The sequence below is a fragment of the Zingiber officinale genome, chromosome 4A, assembly GCF_018446385.1.
Source record: "Zingiber officinale cultivar Zhangliang chromosome 4A, Zo_v1.1, whole genome shotgun sequence".
NCBI lineage: Eukaryota > Viridiplantae > Streptophyta > Magnoliopsida > Zingiberales > Zingiberaceae > Zingiber > Zingiber officinale.
The window spans coordinates 52566744-52588669 of NC_055992.1; the positions used below are offsets into that span (position 1 = coordinate 52566744).

Here is a 21926-nt window from a genome sequence, read left to right on the forward strand (position 1 = left end):
AAATAAGATATCTGGTCGACTTGCAGTTAAGTATAGTAGACTACCTATGGCACTCCTATAGTATTTTAAATCAACTAGTTTTCCATTGGGGTCATTATCTAGGATTGTGTTTACTGCCATAGGTGTTTTTATCTCTTTGGTGTTTTCCATTCCAAATTTTTTTAAGTAATTTTTAGTATATTTTTGTTGATAAATGTAATTACCTTCATTTGTCTGTTTGATTTGTAATCCTAAAAAATAGGTTAATTTGCCTACCAGACTCATTTCAAACTCATGTTCCATTAAGCTTGTAAATTCATCTAAAAATTCTGAATTTGTTGAACCAAAGATTATATCATCTACGTAAATTTGTGCTATAAAAATATCTTCTTTTATTAATTTGAAAAATAAGATTGGGTCAATTTGACCTTGGTTAAACCCTTTAGAGATTAGGTAAGAAGTTAATCTTTCATACCACGCCCCAGGTGCTTGCTTAAGTCCATATAAGGCTTGTTCAATTTATACACATAATTAGGGTGTTCTAGACTCTCAAACCCAGGTGGTTATCCTACGTAGACTTCTTCTTTTATTAGTCCATTTAGGAACGCTGACTTAACATCCATTTGGTATAGTCTAAACCCTTTGTGTGCTGCATAACTTAGTAACATCCTAATGGACTCTAGTCTAGCCACTGGGGCATATGTTTCATCATAGTCAAGTCCTTCTACTTGACTAAACCCCTTAGCAACTAGCCTAGCCTTATTTCTAGTAATTTCTCCAGTTTCACTTAATTTGTTTCTAAATACCCATTTTGTGTAACGCCCACCCTTCTTACCCAACCAAAGGTGGCGCTACGTTCTTATACTACTTACGTACATGCTTTAGTTATAACAGCGGAAGAATAAAAACTTTAAAGAATTTAATTTATTAAGCATAATATCACATAAATGTGCATATGTTGATTCTATAACTAATCATATTAATTTGTCCGGATCGTTCTTTGCCGAGCCACCACCACACACATCACTATCTGCTTCTCCTATTGCTCCTCTAGCTCATCCAGCTTCTTTATCTGCGGTACAAGGAAAGTAAGCTATGAGCACTCATGGCTCAGTAAGTTCCTTTCCTACTCACTAAAACCGAATTCATTTTATCACATGCGAGGTATCATAAGCATACGACATACAAGGGTATCATATTCATAGTCATATCATAATATCACGTGACATAATATCTAATCATCAGATAATTCAAGCACATATGTAGGCAATGCATCATGAATTTGAAAACTTTATACTTATAAGTACTTGAAATTAATATCATCATCATTTGGGATCCCGGTTTGTACCACATACATAATACGCGCGCTTCATAGGTAGGTCCAAGGTAGCAAGTCTTGAACCCTATCATGCATACATACTAGGCCCGAGTCTTACTCCATCGACCTAGGGCATTCAGAGGTCCATTTACTGACGAGGCCCGAGTCTTACTCCATCGACCCCGGGGCGTTTACGGAGCCCACCCATGGTACAAACCCATACAAAAATAACTTATCATGCATAACTATCATATCATGTCCTTAACAATCTTTCATGCATTTCTTTTCATTATGTATAGCATTTCCTATGCTATCACACATATCATGGCATATTACATAACATTATGTATAGCATTTCCTATGCTATCACATATCATGGCATATAACATAATTTCATTTTCTCCTCATTATGTTTAGCATTTCCTATGCTATCACATATCATGGCATATTACATAACATTATGTATAGCATTTCCTATGCTATCACATATCATGGCATATAACATAATTTCATTTTCTCCTCATTATGTTTAGCATTTCCTATGCTATCACATATCATGGCATATTACATAACATTATGTATAGCATTTCCTATGCTATCACATATCATGGCATATAACATAATTTCATTTTCTCCTCATTATGTTTAGCATTTCCTATGCTATCACATATCATGGCATATTACATAACATTATGTATAGCATTTCCTATGCTATCACATATCATGGCATATAACATAATTTCATTTTCTCCTCATTATGTTTAGCATTTCCTATGCTATCACATATCATGGCATATTACATAACATTATGTATAGCATTTCCTATGCTATCACATATCATGGCATATAACATAATTTCATTTCTCCTCATTATGTTTAGCATTTCCTATGCTATCACATATCATGGCATATTACATAACATTATGTATAGCATTTCATAGAAGGAACTTTGCACTAGTTCGGTTAGACAATAATCTTACTCACCTCTTTAAAATATTTTTGGTTGAAATCCTAAGGTTAGATACTCCTCTGATCATACATCATATCAATATAAAATCATGAAAAGGAATCCTTCTACATAGCATAGAAAATCTTATCATGAAATGAGGTCTTGTTTAAATCATCCTAGATTTGAAAACCTTTTCTTTAGCCGAATTTTTCTTAAATTCTTTCCTAGGTTTTCTAATCCTTATAAATCCGAAAATCACATAAAAGCCTTGTACCACAGGTGAGGGGAAGCTTACCTTCTTCGCTTAAGTTTCCTAGAGTTGAGAACTTGCTTGGACCTTTCTTCCTTGCTTGCTTTGCTCGGCACCAATGGAGGAGAGGAGTGGCTAGGTCTTTTGGTGGAGAGGAGGAGGAAGAAGAGGCTTCTCTTCCTCTTGTGTTGCTCGGCAACAACAAGAAAGAAAAGAGGGGGAGAGTGAGGAGGAAGAAGGTGTTCTTCCTCTTGTGTTGCTCGGCAACAAGAAGAAAAGAGAGGGGAGAGTGGGTCTCGGCACAAAGGGAGGAGAGGAGGATGAGTGGGTTGAGGATGAAGTTGAAGTCCCCCCTCCATGCCTATTTATACTAAGATGAGGGGAGGAAACTTGACTTGATTCATCCTCCCTATTCATTTCTCCCCTTAAATGACAAGAATATTCTAAAGAGATGCCTTTTGTGTTCTCTCTTTTCTTTCCCTTAATTTCTCTCTTTTCTCTCCTTTAATAAAATTTTCTATCTCTCCTCTTACAATATCCTCTTCTATCCCACTTGGTTAACACATGCATGCATCCACAAGAGAACCAAGGATCAAAACTTGGTTATGCATATTTTTACTTCTTTTTACTTCCTTTTCTTTTAAGTAAAAAGAATCCTTTCTTATTCTTAACTACTTAGTCCTTTCTCTCCTTATCAATAATTCTCCTATCCCCTTTGGTATCCTATACATGTTCCTTACAAGAGATCCAAGGTTCAATCTCTCTTCTAACATTTTATTTTCTTTTGTACATAATAATTCGTATATTACTATATTATGCATAAATATTTCATACATATATATATTATCTCATACTTCTTCCTTTTGTCCATATTAATTTCATACCTTTTAAATCATGCATAGATGATTTATATTCTCAACTTTATTTTTCTTTCATAAAGTTTTAATCGTCTAAATTCATCTTAATATTTAACTTAGAATATTTACACCTTCTTTTCATTCGTACTCTCATTATCCTCACTTTCTTATCTAGGCTTTCTAGGGGTGTTACATTTTGTTTCTATTATTTTCTTATTCTTGGGTGGTGGTACCAAGTCCCAAACTTCATTACGCTCAAATTGAGCTAATTCTTCTTGCATAGCTATGACCCAGTCTGGGTCAAGTAGTGATTCAGCTATGGTTTTGGGTTCAATTTTTTAGATTAAAGATATTTGACTTAGATTTCTAAAGGATGATCTAGTTGTAACCCTAAGATCTGGGTCACCAATTATTTGATCAGTTGGGTGATTTGGGTTGACTCTTATAGTTCTAGGGGGTTGACTCTCTTGAGGTTGTTCTTCATCTTCATGACTTAGAATTTGGTTTGTTCCTTCAGAGTTATTATGTAATGACCCAATTTTCCCTATTTCAAGTTCTAAAAGTCCATAAAAATATTTGGAAATACTTTTAAAATATTCTAGAGATTTTTAGAAATTTTTAGAGTATTTTTACATAATTTTTGGAGGTCGTTTAGTATGTTACAAAAAGAAAGAAGTTTTGACCAAAAATGTTGAAGGTGAGACTCGAACCCAAGACCTCCGGCCGAACCCAACCTAACCAAACACAGCCAACCAACTGGGCTGCGCATGATTTGTTAACCAAGTATGTAGCGAGATATATTTAAGTTACGATTAGAACTGAGGATACCAGATAGTTAAAAGGGTTAATTTCTTTCCCGAACCCTAATTCCTTTCTCTTCTCCTCACGCGTGCGTCGACGCTTCTGGACTCGGGCGGAAACGCAGCAAAGCTAGGGCTTTGTTCTCCGGCGCCGGCGAAGCCCTTTTCCGGCCAGTCTTCACCCGTGGGTGGTCATCCCGACGAAGGGAGCTCGGAAGCACAAAGGAGCCGCCGAGTTTCAAGCTCCACCCGGAACTCTAGCCGCCTCTCCCTCTCGGTTGTAAGTCCAAGCAATCAAGGGGTAAGTACTACTCACCTGTGGTAGGAGTAGTTCCAAAATTTTGCTTCCTTCTTTTCCTTGGCGAGCGTGAACAGATTCTCATTGACTCGTTTAAGCATTACGGTTGGGTTTTCTTTGCTAAGCACAGCATGTTTAAGAAGTATTTGTTTTTAGGTTGTGACTTTGATGATCATGCTCTATTTCGTGTAGAGTGTTATGGTTTTAAATTTTTACAGTTTAAGTTTTACAGTCCATGTAAAGCTTCGTGTAGAGCATGAGGAATTGTTCCTCAGGCTTGCACTTAGTATTTTAGTTGGCATGTTCGGGTTGTATGGAAGCTAGCATTGTTCTTCCTGCTTCCTTCCGTTGTCGTGGCACATTGCGTGAAGAGCAATTGTGGCTTGGGTTTACAGTAGAAGCTCTTTACAGTGACCATTAGGAATTGGTTGATCTATTCTATTAACTAAACATGAACAGCATATGCTTTAGTATATCATGTGTTAACTTTTGATTACAGCAGAAATCATCCTTTCCTTATGTTTTTGCTTTGTTGGAAATAACTTAGGAGTGTAGACCTATTAAGTGCAGATTTCATATATCGGGCAGTACTCTATTCCTTTAGAATTTGTTTCATGTCAAGTTTAGTTTTAGTTTAACATGAACAGCCTTGTTTTTATGATTTGGAGTTAGCTTGTTGTGCTATTTTTCTAGCATTCTAGTATTTGGTTGCTTGGCATTTCAGTTGCTTAGTTCCTTAGCATTTCAATCCAAAATTCAGAATTTCACGGCTTTGTTTTTAAGCATGAGTAGCTCCTTATCCAAGAACAACCCTTTTATTTAGTTAGAATGGGTTTAGCATTTTCCCTGCTACTTAGAAAGGCAAGAACAGTCTTCATTTAAAGTATGTAGTGTTAGTTTCTTGAATTTCTTGAACATGAACCGCTATTAAGCTTATCTTGTAGTTTGATTTGCTTGCTTGATTTTTATAGCATGCTCAGTTAGTTGCAATTCTCTACTTGTTAGATACACTTGCAGTATTTGAATAGCATGAGCAGTATCGAATTATAATTCAGTTTCCTGTTTTGATGCATATGCATATATATGTGTTAGATAGCTTTTAATAGCTCTTTAATCTGATGCATATAGTTAAGTTGTTTTTGCTATTTTAATAAGATGAATAGCCATGTATTTTAGTGAAATAATTGTGTGCCCTATTAAACCTTTTGAGGATTATGGGTAACTACAAGTAAGAACAAGACCAAGGTCTAGTTAAAAAAGATAACAAGTAATTTAAAGTAAGAGGCTAGTACCCGACTTCCGAGGTTGTCGTTAAACAAATCCAGGTGACCAATTCCGAGGTCTTGGCCCTGGTAAGACCAAGGTCTTTATCCTCATAGGACTGGAGGCTCGCTACCTCAGTCACTATTAGAGAGCACGCATAAGATGGTACTAAGTCTGGGCCCAAAGAAAAAGAAGAAGAAAGAAAAAGAAAAAGAAGAAGAAAGAAAAGTAAAAGTAAAAGAAATTAAAAGATTAATCTCAAGTATAAAGCTATAAGTAAATGAAACAAGTACCACCTATGTTTAGAATCAACAGAAGTTTAGTTCCTTTAATTCTAAGCATACAGCATGAGTTTCATTACTTTTCTTATCAGTTTAGTGAGCATGTTTAGTTTTATTTCCAGTATTCAACTTTATTCTGGTATATCATGAGTATGCAGTTTATTTGAGTACTTTGCTATTAGATGAGTACATGTAGCTTTTCTTTTAGCATTTCAATTTCAGTATCGTTTGCATTTTTATGCACTTCGAGTTTTTGTGAGATAGTTTAGTACTTACTAAGCGTTTCGCTTATAGATTTATTTTTTCCTCCTACTGCAGATAAAGGAAAAGCTAAAGTATGAAAGGAAGGCGACAAGGTGGTGGTGGGGAAGGTGTGTGATGGCTGGACTATGGAGAGATCAAGAGTTTGCTAAGGAGTTGTCAAAACTTACCTGTTTAGAGTTTCCTTTTCTTTTCTCCTTAATGCTATGATGAAATTGAGATTGTAATTGAGTCTATTCCGCACTTGTAGCTTGTTATGTCCTATCGTTGGAGTTCTATCTGTCTACTATTGCTAGAATAGTTTCCTTTTAGTTATTGTGTTATTATTACTGCGTGGGTGTGGAAAAATATGTTCCAGCCGCCTGTGGCTGTGTATATAGTGTTTGTATTGTTGATTTGGTCACCGGTACAGGGGAGACTCTGCCGAAATTTTTCGATAGGAATTCCTCTAGGGCCGTGATAAATCTAAGTGTCGCTAATAATAACAAAAGTGACACTAGTGAGTAGAGTAGTAGTTAAGTAACGGTCATCCTTAGAGAGTAGTAGAAGTAGTAAGAAGGGTGGTCGTTACATATTATTTTCTTGAACAAAGTCAATTGGTTGAAGTTGTGTTTGTTCTAGGTTTTGTTTGGATTCTTCAAATTTCACATTAGTAGTTTCTTCAATTCTTAAGGTAACCTTATTAAGTCCCGGTTCTCCATTTGATGCCCTATTGTGTGGAGTCCGTTGAGAATATCTTTGATTCTTGTGTGGAGTTAGCTAGCCATTTCTCCTTCCTGCATTTTTATATTAAATATTCTATTTAAAAGCAAGTCTCGTTTTGTTACCTTAGCATTGCTCGTTCCTTTGTGCAACTCGATCAGTTTGTCCCAAGCTCTTTAGCATTTTTATGTGGTCCGACCCGGTTCAGTTCTTCTCTAGTTAATCCGCACTGTAATGTGTTGATTGCCTTGTTCTCTGTTGATGCTTTCTTCTTTAAGTCTGTTGTCCATTCTTCAGGATCCAATAGATTCTCGGAGCTATCTACTGGTATTTTGTAGGCTCTTGTGAAACTCAGCCATTGATCGAAGTCTGTCTTTAGATATACTTCCATCCGCTTCTTCCAGTATGGGAAATCATCCCCATTGAAAAGGGGAGGTTGCACTGTGCTGAAGCCCTCGATCTGTGACATTTTTAATCTGCACAAAAAAAAAACAAATGGAAAGGTTCCAAGACTTGGTCTTGGATTTAGTAGTGCGGGAAGAATTAAAAAGATAACTAAATTGATGTTGCACCAATTTAGATGTAATTACGACAGAAGGAGATTTCCAAAAAGGTAATTGTACTAGTTTGGAATTTTATAAAAAACTGAAATCCGAAAATAGAAAAAAAAAATTAAAACAAATCACCCCCTTGCCTGATTTGTGGTTGCACCAAATCAGAGCGGTACCTGCTCTGATACCACTTGTTGGATCATGATATTTCGATAGATAATATCATCGACCAATTCGATAAGAGTTAAACGCAGCGGAAAAATTAAGCAATGCTAACACAGACCAATTTTACTTGATTTGGAGCCTGTGTCGACTCCTACTCCAAGGCCCGCACTGGTTGAGTGCTTTCGGTGGGCAATCACTAGCAATTCGAAATTTATTACAAACTAAGTACAGAAAATGCTAATGAAAATAAAAGCAATGCCGACAAAGGAATAAATCGAAAAGGAAACGTGTGTTGTCGGAGCTTTGTTAGCGTCGCAGGAGCGCAGAGTAGCAGAGCAAGAAGTAGAAGATCTTCTTGTCAGTTGTTGTTTTGAGCTCCACCCCGACCCTCCTTTTATATGAGGCTCGGGCACCCCGGATCCCTTCCAGGCGCCTTGGTGAGACGTGGCAGGTCCAACCAGCGAGCTCCACGTGGCGACGACACGATAGGATAAAAATTGCCTCCCGGGCACCCGGACCTCCGGGCACCCAGACCACCTTTCTCCAGAGATTCCTTCTCCTGTAAGATAAGGTTAGTCCGATGCAAATATATAATATGTTTCCTGCAAAACAAAGTGTTAGCACAGTTTTATAAATTCAATATTAAGAGTATGACTTAGATTCCGTCTTTCCGAGATCGGAATCTAGTCACGATCTTGACTTAGATATCCGAAATTGATCTAAGTCAGATCGACGCCTAATGCTCCCTTCCCGGGAACGCGTCCTCATAGTCACTCCCTTCCAGTGACTTACCTTTACTCACCTACCAGACGTCCAGTCAGCCCTTCGACCTGTCTGGACTTCTCGCTAGCTATTCGGTCAACCCATCGACCTAGTTGGACTTCGTGCCAAGCGTCCGGTCAGCCCGTCGACCCACTTGGACTTCGTGCTAGATATCCAGTCAGCCCGTCGACCTGTCTGGACTTCGCTTGTATACTTGGTCAGAGTGTTAGATCACGACAAACCTAACTTAACTTGATTTGTCATTCATCAAAACCTGAGTTAGATCGTTAGTGCTAACCGCACCAACAACGTGTAGATCTTGTTTTTGATGATTTACAAAATTTAATTTCATATCTATTAAGAAAGTTGGTCAAATATAATATTCGGGTCAAGTCACTCTAATAGAAGGTAATAGCCCTTAAGGAAGTGACTAACCCAAGCTCCTTGACTGAATTTGTTCAGACTGGAACTTCAACTCAAGTCCAACAACTTGAGAAAGAAAATTCTAGCCTGAAAAGTCAACTCAAGGAACTGAAGAATGCATTAGAACGATTCACCTTGGGTTCCAAGAATCTTGATCTAATTCTTGGAAAACAAAGAGTCATATACAGTCGATCAGGACTTGAGTATAAGGCTAAACATAAATTTAGATCTTACTTGTCTCTTATAAATTGATCAAATAGAAACTTAGTCCAAGCATGGGTCTCCAAGTCTAGCCTAATTAATCAAGTTGGACTTGATCAGGATCCCAGGGATCAAATCCATTATCTTGATAGACCTTATCGAGGATATGATTCAGGGCGAGCCAATAGAAAGATCATCTTTATTATTAAATAAATTTGTTTGATGTTTGATCTATTGCTTTCTTTATACATGATTAGATTAGGATAGATAAGGACTTAAGCTTGATCAACACTTATTTAGTTAGACTAAGGATTCTCAGAAAGAAAATTAAAAATTTGATTTATTTAAAAGGTTTTGTTTAGAAGTGGTTGTTGTTCCAATATCCAAGAAGACATAGTGTTTCGCCACAGCTTAGAAGTCAATTATTGAAATGAATATTTAATTAACTTACTATTAAACCTTAATCTAACTCAAATATAAATCAATCCTTAGATTTAAATTTAAATTAAAGATTAAATTAACCATCTCACAAAATTCATAAGGTTCCCTACTTGACAATCTAGACAGGGTGAGATGGATTTAGGTATAAATTGAGAATTAATTTAACCTAATTCAAACCAATCAAATTCAAAATGAATTTTAAAATCTTAATCAATTTCAAATGTTAATTAATTACAAAACTTTAATTGATTTGAAAACTTTAATTAATTAATCTTTAAATTTAATTCAGACCTAAATATCTTTCAAATTTTATTTTTAAGACTAAAATTTAAGTTTAATCTTAACTATTTTAAAATTTTAATATTTTTAAAATCTAAATTTAAATTCAAATTTAAATATTTAAAATTAAATATTTTTCAAATCAAAACTTAAATATTTTTAAAATTCAAATTTAAATATTTTAAAATTTAAAATTAAATATTTTTCAAATTTAAACTTAAATATTTTAAATTTTAAAATTAAATATTTTTGAAATCTAAACTTAAATATTTTTAAAATCCAAATTAAATATTTTAAATTCTCAAACTTAAAATCAACATCAAAATTAAGAGTAACTTCATCTCACACAAACTCATACGCTTAACATGTTTGATAATATAGAATGGGTGAGATGGAAAAATAGAAAAAATAAATAATTACCTTTATATTATTAAACTTATGTTTTTCATGCTTGAACTCTAGGGTAATAGTTATTAATCATGACATTTATTAAATTATTTAAGCTCACTATCCCCTACAAATTACTTAAACTTTTTAAGAGAGAGAGAAATAGGGAGTTAAATTTTTTTTAAGTTTTCTTGTAGGATGTTATTTCAAAAGAAAATCTTTTCAAAGCTAAGTATTTAGCTAAGTTTTTTTTTAAAAGGAAAATTTTTTCAAAGCTAAATATTTAGCTAAGTTTTTTTTTAAAAAGAAAATATTTTCAAAGCTAAGTATTTAGATATGTTTTTTTAAAAAGAAAATCCTTTCAAAGCTAAGTATTTTTCAAAGGCATCCCTTTCAAAGCTAAGTTTTTTCAAAGACATTCTTTTTATTTTTACTTAACTTTGAACTATGTTTCCATAATCAAAAAGGGAGAGATTGTTGGTGCAGGGAGTACTAGATGATCAAACCTGTGTTTTGATAATGGCAAAGGGTTCAAAGTTAAGGTTACTTATTGTCCAACAAGTGTGAATGAGCTTGTAAGAAAGTCATAAGTATTCTTAGACAAAAGTCCTAGTGGATTCTAGGCAGGTGGAAACCCCTAGGGGAGGTAACCCTAGGTCTTAGGGGGTGGTAACCCTAGGTTATGGAAAGTCCTAGCTGTAGTTAGGCAATGAAGTTCTGGTCCGAGAGACTAGCAAAGTCTTGGTGGGTCGAACACTTTAGGAGAAATCCTAGAGTTGGGGACTCTATGTGAAAATCTTGGTGGTCGCAGACCAGGTGGAAGTCTAAATGGGTCGTGGAGCAGACATTCAGCATAAAGTCCTGAAGTCTTAGACGCTGAGCAAAAGTCCAGCCGGTCTGGATGACCGATCTGGCAAAAGGTAATTTGTTCTGAGAGAAGTAGGTGAGGACACCTTCCTCATTGAGGGAATAGTAGACGTCGATTCAACCTAGGTTTCTGGGAAATTCGAAAGTCAGAACCAGATAGTTCGAAGTCTACTTTATTATTTATATTTTATTTTGGTAACTTTGGTTTGTAGGGCATATTTTGCTTGTGGACTAATATGCCTTGTAGGAAGGGAGATGCACAAGGAAATGCTCGGATTATCAGTGTATGAGGCGCCTCTAGGGCTGTTGGAGGCGCCTCAGGTGCCTTACCCAAAGCTTCGCGCAGGAGGGAGCTAGAGGCGCCTTCCAGGAGCTTAAAGGCGCCTTTGATCGGATAAGTTTCACAGATTGCGGAAATTATCATCTCCGACGCTACGGGGATAAACTTCACAGCTGGAGGTGCCTTGAAGGAGGTTAAAGGCGCCTTTAATAGCTTATAATTGCCCTCTTCGAGTAGTGCATCAAACACAACAAATTCTTACAATCTTCCTATTGTGCGCTACTCTAAAGACAAGTCCACGAGGCTGTAACGCTGCTCCAACAACCGAAAGCTTGCATCTTCAACTCTCTAAGTCATTGATATAATTTAAGTTATAGCATTTAATCTATTTTCATTGTAAATTGTACTTGTCTTTGTAATTTAATAGATTGATAATGAAGTGCCCAAAGAAAACACTTAACGAGTGTGGGCCTTAGAGTAGGAGTCGTCACAGGCTCCGAACCAAGTAAAATCAACTTGTATCATTGTATTGTTTATTTATTTATTTTTGCTGTATCTATCTCCGATTGCTTTAAAATGAATGTGAAAAAGTCACGAGTGCTATTCACCCCCCCCCCCTCTAGCACGTCTCGATCCTACACCAAGTACATGTTTATTAACTTTTGTTGATTAGTTTTATTGAAGTAATTGAAGGTGGAAAACATGCTTATTAGATTGGGATGAACTTGAATATTTCTAGGAAAAAGAAAAGGGGCACCCTCCATCACGAGTTGAATTATTCCAGGCTTGCTTTACTCATGCCAATGGAAGTCCCTCAAGTAATATTATAGCAAAAAGATTAGTAAGCTATTTTATACTCTTCAACTATGTTATCGCAAAAATAATTTATTTTAATTATCATTATGTATTTAATAAATATCAACATGTCATGTTTTGAGAAATGCTACAATGAATTAATTAACAAATCAACTTCTTGAAGATTCTAATGATCTAGTGAATCATAATAATATATTTGCTCAAATCATAGGACTAGATAGACTTGGTCAAGTACGTATGCTTGGTGATGGTGTTAGTCCATCTAATTTATGGGGATTTCCTAGTCATGGCACATGCAATCGACTAGTGATGGAACAACAGATAAAATTTGAAAAAATGGATGAGCAAATTAAAAATAAAGGTCAACATATTGTAATGCTAGAAGCCAAGATTTCTGATCAATCAAATAAGAATCATTTTTCAAATTGCAATAGTAATCAACACACATCACCAAGTAGTAATCCATAAATTTCTATTCTCCGTCATCCATCTTTACGGGTAAAGTTTGTTTAATTTCATTTTTATTATCCATTTCAAACATCTTCAAACTTTTCAAATTTTTATCTCTTTTATACTTTTATGTAGATTGGATGTTCTGTTTTAATCAAAAGTTTATTTGAGTCAACGAAAATTGTGGCAAAAAGAGTGCTCCATAACATGGATCCAAATACTATAGTAGGGAGACAAGCACTTGGGTCAAATTGGTGTGAAGTAAGAATATAAGTTGTCTTAGAACCAGAAGAGAGTTTAATTAAATCGTATGATCTTTTATAGAATTTTGAGGATACACTTAGAGGAATGATAGCTTTGCCTTATCATCTGGTATATTTTTTACTTTTCATTGAAATATTATTAATTTTTTTATATTTATCATGTAATTATAATTTTAAATAAATATGAAATGCATTTGTAGTTAATAGTAAGTGAAGATTACTATTAGGTGAATATGAAATGATACTTTGCATTTTCTCATTTGGTATGATATTCAATCTTTATCATTATTTCTATTAACCTTTTGTCTGCATTATTTTATTTCACTAATATAAATTTATTCATTATATTTGTAGATGATAGGTACTTGGATTTTTGCGAAGTAATATGACAGTTGAAGATGGTCTGTCTAGTTGAGTTTTTATTTTATAAGACTCTGTTAGTTCTAAAACTTAATATTTTGAGTGTTGTTAGTTTTGGATGTAAAGAACTTGTCGTTAGTTTGCATTTATAATTTTGACTCAAATATTTGTTGGATGGATTTAGATTATCTATTTGCACTTTAAATTATATTTTATAATTTTTTCTATTCTAAATGGTGGATGGATTGTGATGATGTGTAAATATTAAATTCATGTTATATATTCTATATAAACATTAATGATCATTTTAAATATATTTATAAATTATTATAATGACATTTGTTAATGTCATTATAGATTAGTTAAGGTAACATTTAAAATGATTTTATAAATTACTTTTACTGACACTTTTTATTGTCCTTATAAAAAAATATAATATCATAATAAATGAGTTTTGGTAATATGTAGTTTTGTCACTGTTATGATGATAACACGACATATATAAATGTCCTTAGAAAAAGACTTTTCCTGACATTTTAGAGTGTCATTATATCTTTAAATTAAGACATTTTTAATGTTAATATTGATATTATATAACGACATTATAAAATGCCAAAAATATGAGGTGGGTCTAAGACGACATCACTTTATAAGGCGTTTTTTAGAGAGGTCACGAAAACTATAGTGTCACCATAAATATGCTATAAGGACATTTATATGTCATAAAGACTAACTTTCTTGTAGTGTATGTTTGTGATACATGTTATAATAATTTCAAAAATTATTATGCTTCCACTGCTTGTTTTTGAAATAAAATTTCCAAAACGTGTATAGAGACATTCAACAGACTAGAGGGTATGCGCGACAGGAGTTGCTTCCATGCGATTAGTAGATGATGAGTTTGAACAATTCAAGCAAGAAGGTCAAGATCAAGTTTGACCATGCTCTAGACAATCGGAGAATGTGGACAATGTTATCTACTATATAGATGTTGTAGCCACGTCAGCACATTCCAGGCGACTAGGAAGCTTCTAGTCAACCGAAGGATGTCACGTCAGCAATAAATAGATGTTATATAAAGGGCCTCAAGGTAGAGCTTTTAAATCATCCCTTTATAAATTCAATTTATATGTGCTCATACTCATGCTCTTGTGCTCTCGTACTTTTTATGATGCGACAATGGCACGCTGCAAACTCGCGCTTCAATTCTATAATCAACATAACGTAATCTTTCATTTTTGTTTTGTTATCATACTTATTTATTTGTGTAAAATTTGTTAGATTCTTTTTCTTTAAAATTGCTCCACCTTTCTAGAGGTTTTCTATAAAAGAGAAATTAAGAAATATAAATCATATTTTATTATTATTGCACGTGTCTATATTTGCCTTTGATTGATAAACTACTGAACAAGTTTTACATATTTACATTGCTTTGTTGCTTTGGATTAAATATATACTAAGTTAATATTTTAATTATTTCCGATGTGCTACTTTGTTATTAGTTATTTTTGAAAAACATTAGCTTGTAAAATCCATAATGTTATTCCCCAGCATCATGTTTAATCCTACAGAAGGGGTGCCAATTTGATTTTTTTTAAAAAAAAAAAAATGCACATTTGATATTTTTCTTAATTTGGGGTGTCATTTTGATTATTTTTCACTTATTATTTAGTTTCCTATTCTTTGGATGCAATGAGCCCTCGGGTCACTCTATATGTCATCCTTTATGCTTTCACACGTCAGTCACTATTTCAAGAGCTAATAGTCACTCATGATTTACTTCCTCTGTATTAGTCCTAGGATGGATTGGCGGAGATGATAGAGACGAGTGCAATCATCTTTTGCCAACTTTATGCTTTCACCTATGTAGTCCACCTCTAAATCAATTGCATCTTAATACTCATCCTCCTATAGTCCCTTAGATGTCTCACATCATGTCCCCTCGGGGCGGTACAGTGGTTGAGACATGGAATGTTGCCACATGAGGTCTTGGGGTAGAAACTCGATACGTTCAAATATGTCTTCTCCCATGCTTTGACTACCTGCACTAATGGCTAATAGTCACCCGTGATTTACCTTCTCCATCCTGACCTAGGTACGGATTGACGGGAATACTAAGGGCGAATGAATCACCTTTAGCCACTTGGATGTCTCACATCATCCTTCTCCAAATCTTCATAATTCTCAAGTCATCAATACCCTTGATCGCGTCAAGTCTTCATGTATTTCTCAATTAAGTCTTACATAACCTCCTATACTTATTAAATGCAAATAGGATCCTAACTTAACCTATATCCCCAAATAATTAAAACTTATAATAGATTCCATCACTAAGTGTCTGATTGTGCTAACAATAATGGGCTTATGATGAGTTATAAGTCGAGTGAGGGGATTACCTAGATAGTGTCAATCATTGTGATAGGGTTTTATATCGACTCAAGCAAGCTAGTCAAATAAAAAGGTTTGCGATCAACTAGATGTAGGATTTGATCAATTAGAATATTTATGTTTAGTGATTATCGATTGAAATGACTTTTGGTTAAGTAGAAAGATGTAACGTCAAATGAAAGACTTTTAGAGATATTATTCTTAGAGTTAACCTTTATATTAGAATCATCTAGTGGTTGGATAGGGTTTCTAATTAACTAAAATTGACTTTTCAACTTTTCTATATGATCATTAGAGTTGTGGTTATGTAAGCTCTTTGAGAGCTTTTGGACACTAAGAACCTACTATTGCATATTTATTTGTTGTGCTCCTTCAAGTTCAAATTCCTAAAGGAAATTCAAGAGCTTGGGCAAGTTGGGAAGATATCAACTCCGTTGAGTTCTTAGCAATTTATCCTCTTTTGGTGAACTTACATATTTATCCTATAGAGAAAAGTGAATATTATTGTTGAGAGTCGAACTGATTTTGGTCAAGTTGTGAATTTATGAAAATTTAACTGGTGTTGGTCAAGGTCAATATCAAGGAGGTATTATATAATTAGGTATTGATTAGGTTAGGAAAAAAAATGTACGGCTTGCTTTGGTTAATGGATCTGCATACAGCGTGAAATGACTACCAATGCTACAACGTGTAATTTCTATGATGCAATACCAGTCAAGAAATGTTGTAGAATGACGACGGTTAATACTATGTCACTCTACAAGAATCAGTTGTTGCACTCCACCAAAAACTGACAGAGAAGCTTGTTGAAAGTGATCTCACATAATGCCACCATTTGGGTGGAATGTAAAGCATTTCACCTTCTTCCAAGACACAGTCGGAAAAATCCAAGTCGGCCGTCACTGGAAATTCTTCTAAATCAATGTTGTCAAGATCTACCTGCAGACAAACCCAAAACAAAACTATGATACTCTCAGATAATGCACTTGTGCAAGTTGAATCGATATCTAACTTATTTCTAACGTTAGCATTACATTTTGAAAAAGCAGAATCAATGGACAAGCTATGACCAATGTTTTAAGGGCGTCAAAAAAAGAAATATACTGATAGGTACATAATCCTTGATCAGAAAAAGAAAAATTATGCACAGTAGTTAAAAGGAATTTAGAAACCATATACCTGACTGGAATTGCAAAGCATGGTCTCCGTATGGGGATATAAGTGCTCCGATGATGATGGTGGATAGAGTCTTACATATTTTCGGCCAACCACCTTTATGATGACAAAAGATAATCAAGTGAAACAATAAACATTGGGATTACCGAGAATTAACCTCAAAGTTCTGGTGTCACATTTGGTACAAGATGCTGACGGAGATATATTAATGAGAATTGTCCAAAGCGCACACAAAATTGGGAATTCACCAAAAGCTGTACCATATTATGATAATTATCAAAGACGTACTAATTTATCTTATCTTCCTTTTCTACCCCTCCTATCAAACCTAACTTTTTATTCTCCTCTCTCTTATTTGCATGCAACTTTCCTTTCTCTTCTTTTTCCTCCGATTAAACTTTTTGTTTTTTTCTCCTTTACATGTTCCACGAAAGTTTAATCCTGAAGCACATATCGAGAGCTTGAAATAAATAATAGAGGACTCCTTACAACATCAGAAATCCACCAAACCTAAAATAGATACAAGCTGAGCTCTCTAAGTCAATCAGTGGATTTTGTCTGAAACACAATGATGGACATGCTATTTGGATTTCTACAAACTTGCACCCATCCAATAGGATTGAGTGAGAGGAAGATATGGTATCAAACCTTTGTTCTGATCAAATGAACATTGTGAGCATGGTGTGGGAAGACTAAGACCATGTTAGACCTCATATAAAAGGATCAGGTCCAACGTCGACCTAATATGAGAGGATCATAGGCCTGATCTGAGCAAATCAGGCCCATATTGGTCTTGGTCTCTAGGAGACCAGACTCAAGTAATCTAGCTAAAAGTTAGCATAATACTGAAGCACCTTTGGAGAGCTCAAAATAAATAATAAAATAAGTAATGGAGAATCCACGAGATCTGAAATGGGTGCAATCTGAGCTATCCAGATCGATTAGTGGGCTTTGACTGAAACCTACAAATAGACCTAGGCTATTTGGATTTCTGTAAACTTGCACCACATCCGGTAGAGTTGAGTGAGAGGAAGGTAGATATGGTGTCAAACCTTGGTGCTGATTAAAACCACATCCGGTAGAGTTGAGTGAGAGGAAGGTAGATATGGTGTCAAACCTTGGTGCTGATTAAAGGAATACTGTGAGCATGGTGTAGGAAGATCAGGACCACATTGGGCTTGATATGAGAGGATCAGGCCTAATGTAGGCCTCATATGAGAGGATCGGGCCCGACATGGTTTTGGTTTTCCCACACCAAGCTCACAGTGTTCCTTTGATCAGAACTAAAGTTTGACATCATATCTATCTTCCTCTCACTCAACCTTACCGGATGAGTGTAAGTTTGTAGCAATCCAAATAGCTTCGGTCCATTAGTCAATTTTGGTCAAAACCCATTGATAAACCTAGAGAACTCAAATTGCACTCATTTCAAGTCTTGTGGATTTCTGAATTTGCAAGGAGTCTAATACTTGGGTCTGATCTCCTAGAGACCAAGACCAACATGGGCCTGATTTGCTTAGATCAGGCTCAAGCTGGACCAAATCCTCTCATACCAGGTCCAACGTGGTCCTGGTCTTCCCACACTATACTCACAGTGTTCACTCTATCTACCTTCCTCTTACTCAACCCACCAGATGGGTGCAAGTTTGCAGAAATACAAATAGCCTAAGTCCATCAGAGGATTTCAGTCTAAAGATCGACCTAGAGAGTTCAAATTGCACCTATTTCAGCTCCTATGGGTTTCTGAGGTTGTAAGGAGTCCAAAGGTATCCTCCATTACTTATTTTGGGTTCTCTAGAGGTGCTTCAAGATTAAACTTCCATGGGGCATGTAAAGGAGGAAAAAATAGAAAAGTTTAATCGGATGAAAGAGGAGAGAGAGAGAGAGGAAATAGAAGAGATAGAGAAAAGTTGTATGCAAATAAGAGAGGAAAGAGAGTAAAAAGTCATATTTGCCGGGTAGAACGGGAAGACCGATAAATTAGTGAAAGTATGATGCGCCTTTTGATCAATTCCCAACTCTGCGTGCACCTTTTGAGCAATTCCCAATATATAAATTACTGTCCTAGTGGAGCAAACTGCTCAATAAGCTCATTCAAATATGCCTGGATATTAAATATTTTGTTATGGCATTCATTCAAATAAGTTAAACAAACCTAACATTTAAAAGTTATTTACATCAACTGCCGTATGTTCAGAATAACAATTTATTTCAAACTACTCATCAATTTCCACAGAATGCAATACATTTAACCAGTATAAAGATGGCATATTTACAAGTTCATAACTTATACAACTCATACTGCAGCATAATCTGGAACCACAATAATGTGCTAAACAAACTAAGATGTGCCAAGGCATCCATCAGAAGATTTGTAAACCGATCATGAGTGGAGAACAAAAGCCATGTGGTGAATGGGGACCAAAAAAGGCACAATCAAGGGTATCTTGGTGTTCTTAGTGTCAGAAATGATAACTAGGATAAAAAACACCACTGCATCTTGAAGAGGAAACCAACTATATCAGCACTATTGTGGTCACAGATAGAGAGGAGGGAGTGTTAGAACATGGTAAAAGCTGAAAAGGCTGAACAATTAACCCAAAAGAAGTTGAAAACCCCATCCTCGCCCAAATGATTCTTGTGGACAGTCGAGACAATTCAATTCAATTCAATTTCTAGAAAAAAAAAAAAAAATCCTTGCCAGATGATTCCAGTTTTAAAATCAAACTCAAAAATAAGAGGGAAAAAACTGAAAACAGTGCAATCAGATTGGCTTTTCTGAAAAAGGAAAAAAGAAAAACTGAGCCAAATAAAATCAGATCCATAAGTATATATACAATTAGAACAGCGAGCCATGAACTTGAATAATCTGGGGTTGACTCAATGGATCTTCTCTGAACTCTATGCACAACTAAATAATTAACTATTCAGATTTTTCTGACAGTGGAGAACTATTTGTGGATGGGACTTGCATAGTATTATTTATGTACAGCACATGCCAGTTTTTAAATTGGAATGGGGTGAATAGGTTGTATTAAATTGAATTGGGGTGAACAGGTTTTATTCCCAGAAAGATGAAGATGATTTAATTAATGTCTTGAGCAGCTTCGTCATTCCAACATTATTTTAGATGTAAGAGTTATTATGTTGTAAAACAACCTTATACCTAAATCAAATAATCCAGTCATATTATCCAAATGTTATATCTTCGGTCTCAGCAACAATAGGCTTACCCATGCCAGTAGTTGATTGCTAATCTTACTATTTTATTAAGAATCTCAACCTTTAATAACTAATTTTGGTGAAGCTTAAAATAAAATTACGTTAATATCCTTTTTTTCATACTGAAAATCATTTTAAGATTTAGTAGTAATTTTCTCTGATTGTTTTATATAAAAAAAAAATATACACTGTCATGGTTCTCTTTAGTTTCATATCCTAAGATTAGCAACACCGCGAGCGGAGAAGCTTCTATAAATATCTTGGGCCGACACATTAGAAAGCATACTTTTCTCTGCTTTTTGGCTATAAGATAAAGTGTGATATTAAATAAATTTTTTATGATGAAGAGTCCGTTACAGTAGTTTGTTGATAGGGTTCTCGAGCGTAGCCCTTGCGTTGCACTACTACATGGACTGACACACCTTACCAAGTCCAATTTATAGATCTTTTGGCTAAGATCAAGTATAATATCTATTCTTATCGGTTCAATACCTGATATAAAAAATTAAATTATTTTTTTGTGAGGGGGAATCCGTTACACTAGTTTGCTGTTGGGATTTTCGAGCGTCAAGGGTGCATCAGGCCCCTGCAGTAGTGCAACGCAAGGGACACTCGAGAACCCAAATAGTTCAGATTCTCATCCCATTATATTACACATGCAACACGTGTGCGCGTTCGCTAGTATTAAATTAAGAACTTGAAATAATTTTAGTTATATGATAAGTCTTGACCACTAACTGAAATGTGCATCCATTAATTTCTTTTCCATCATGTAAGTTATCTTAAATCTCATGGATTGGATTTGGGTCATTCTGCTAATGATGTGTAGTTATTTCCTAAGACAGGACACAACACTAATTATGGAAAAAGGCAATCAAAAAACATCCAATTGGACCCTAGTCCATGAACTGCTCCTCCTCAACCCCACCCACACTTTTTCCACCTCACCCCCTCCCATTTATGCACCTCCACAAGACCACCAGCAAGGAGCACTACCTCCTATCTGCTACCACATCGCCTTCCCATCAACTTACACCTCTCTATGCATCACCGCCACTTGCTTGTACCTCTTCTCAACCATCAACATCACCTTGCCTTCCATTAGCTTCTTTCGACCGTCATCCTCAATTAATGCAGGACCAATCTAATATGACCGCTTAAATTTAAAAGGATTATAACTTTTAACTTGGAACTCGGAATCAAGCTTTGTCAGTAGTCACGCGTGCAGAATTCAAAAATCTATATTTATTATAGAAGAACCCATAGCCACCAAGTTTTGGGTCAAAAAGCAATGTTTAGGCCCTCGTCGGAGTCTCCGAAGATCTTTTTGCTATGTTTAATAATTTTCGTTTTATGGTATTAAGGGTAATTTTGAACTTTCTAGTATTTATGGGTTAGGATTTGTCTATATCAACATCTTGTTTTGTTAATTTCAGTTTCTGTTAAGAACCTTCCTTTTCCGAAAGGATTTTTTTTTCTTTTTTACAAGATAGGAATTGAGGTCCATATATTAGGATTTCTTTCCTTTATTTGTCTTAGAGTCTAGAGTCTATATAAATACATGTTTAGTTGTATGGGGATTCATCCCTCAATTACTAACAAAGTTTCCTTTCTTTGGAATGGCGGTTTTCTCTTTGTTTTCTTCGAGTTCTCTTCTTGCCTTCTCTCCAATTTCCCCTTCTCGTCTACCCGCAGAATAATCGCTATCCTGTCCAACATCAATTGGCATCAAAGAAAATCAAAACCAATGGAAGGTCATTGTTGTTGTGGTCGTGGTCGCAACAACAAACAAGTTCCTATAGAGGAAACCAGGCACCGAGATTGTAGCGTTCATGAGTTAACGAATGAGGATTTATAGGTTGTAGATATAATCCGGCACCTAGCAGAAGAGGTGTGGATGCATGAAGGTTGTGAAATCTCAAATCATCGATCTGAGT

At 35.3% G+C, this 21926-nt stretch overlaps 1 protein-coding gene and 2 pseudogenes across 3 annotated transcripts in view; 2 read left to right on the plus strand and 1 right to left on the minus strand.

The window, feature by feature from the left end:
- Positions 1–16204: 16204 nt before the first annotated feature.
- Positions 16205–21926, minus strand: part of LOC121969911 (lysine-specific demethylase JMJ30-like) — a 37171-nt gene continuing 31449 nt past the window's right edge. For 2 of the 3 annotated variants that reach the window (XM_042520227.1, XM_042520228.1), the window contains 2 exons: positions 16771–16863; positions 16205–16530 (listed from right to left, as the gene is read on the minus strand). In XM_042520227.1, the coding sequence (XP_042376161.1) occupies positions 16339–16530; positions 16771–16863 (285 nt within the window). In that variant the 3' untranslated portion in view covers positions 16205–16338. The remainder of the gene's footprint in view (positions 16531–16770; positions 16864–21926) is intronic. The other variant, XM_042520229.1, reaches the window with a different exon arrangement.
- LOC121974109 lies at positions 20272–20416 on the plus strand (annotated as a pseudogene).
- On the plus strand, positions 20422–20594 carry LOC121974075 (annotated as a pseudogene).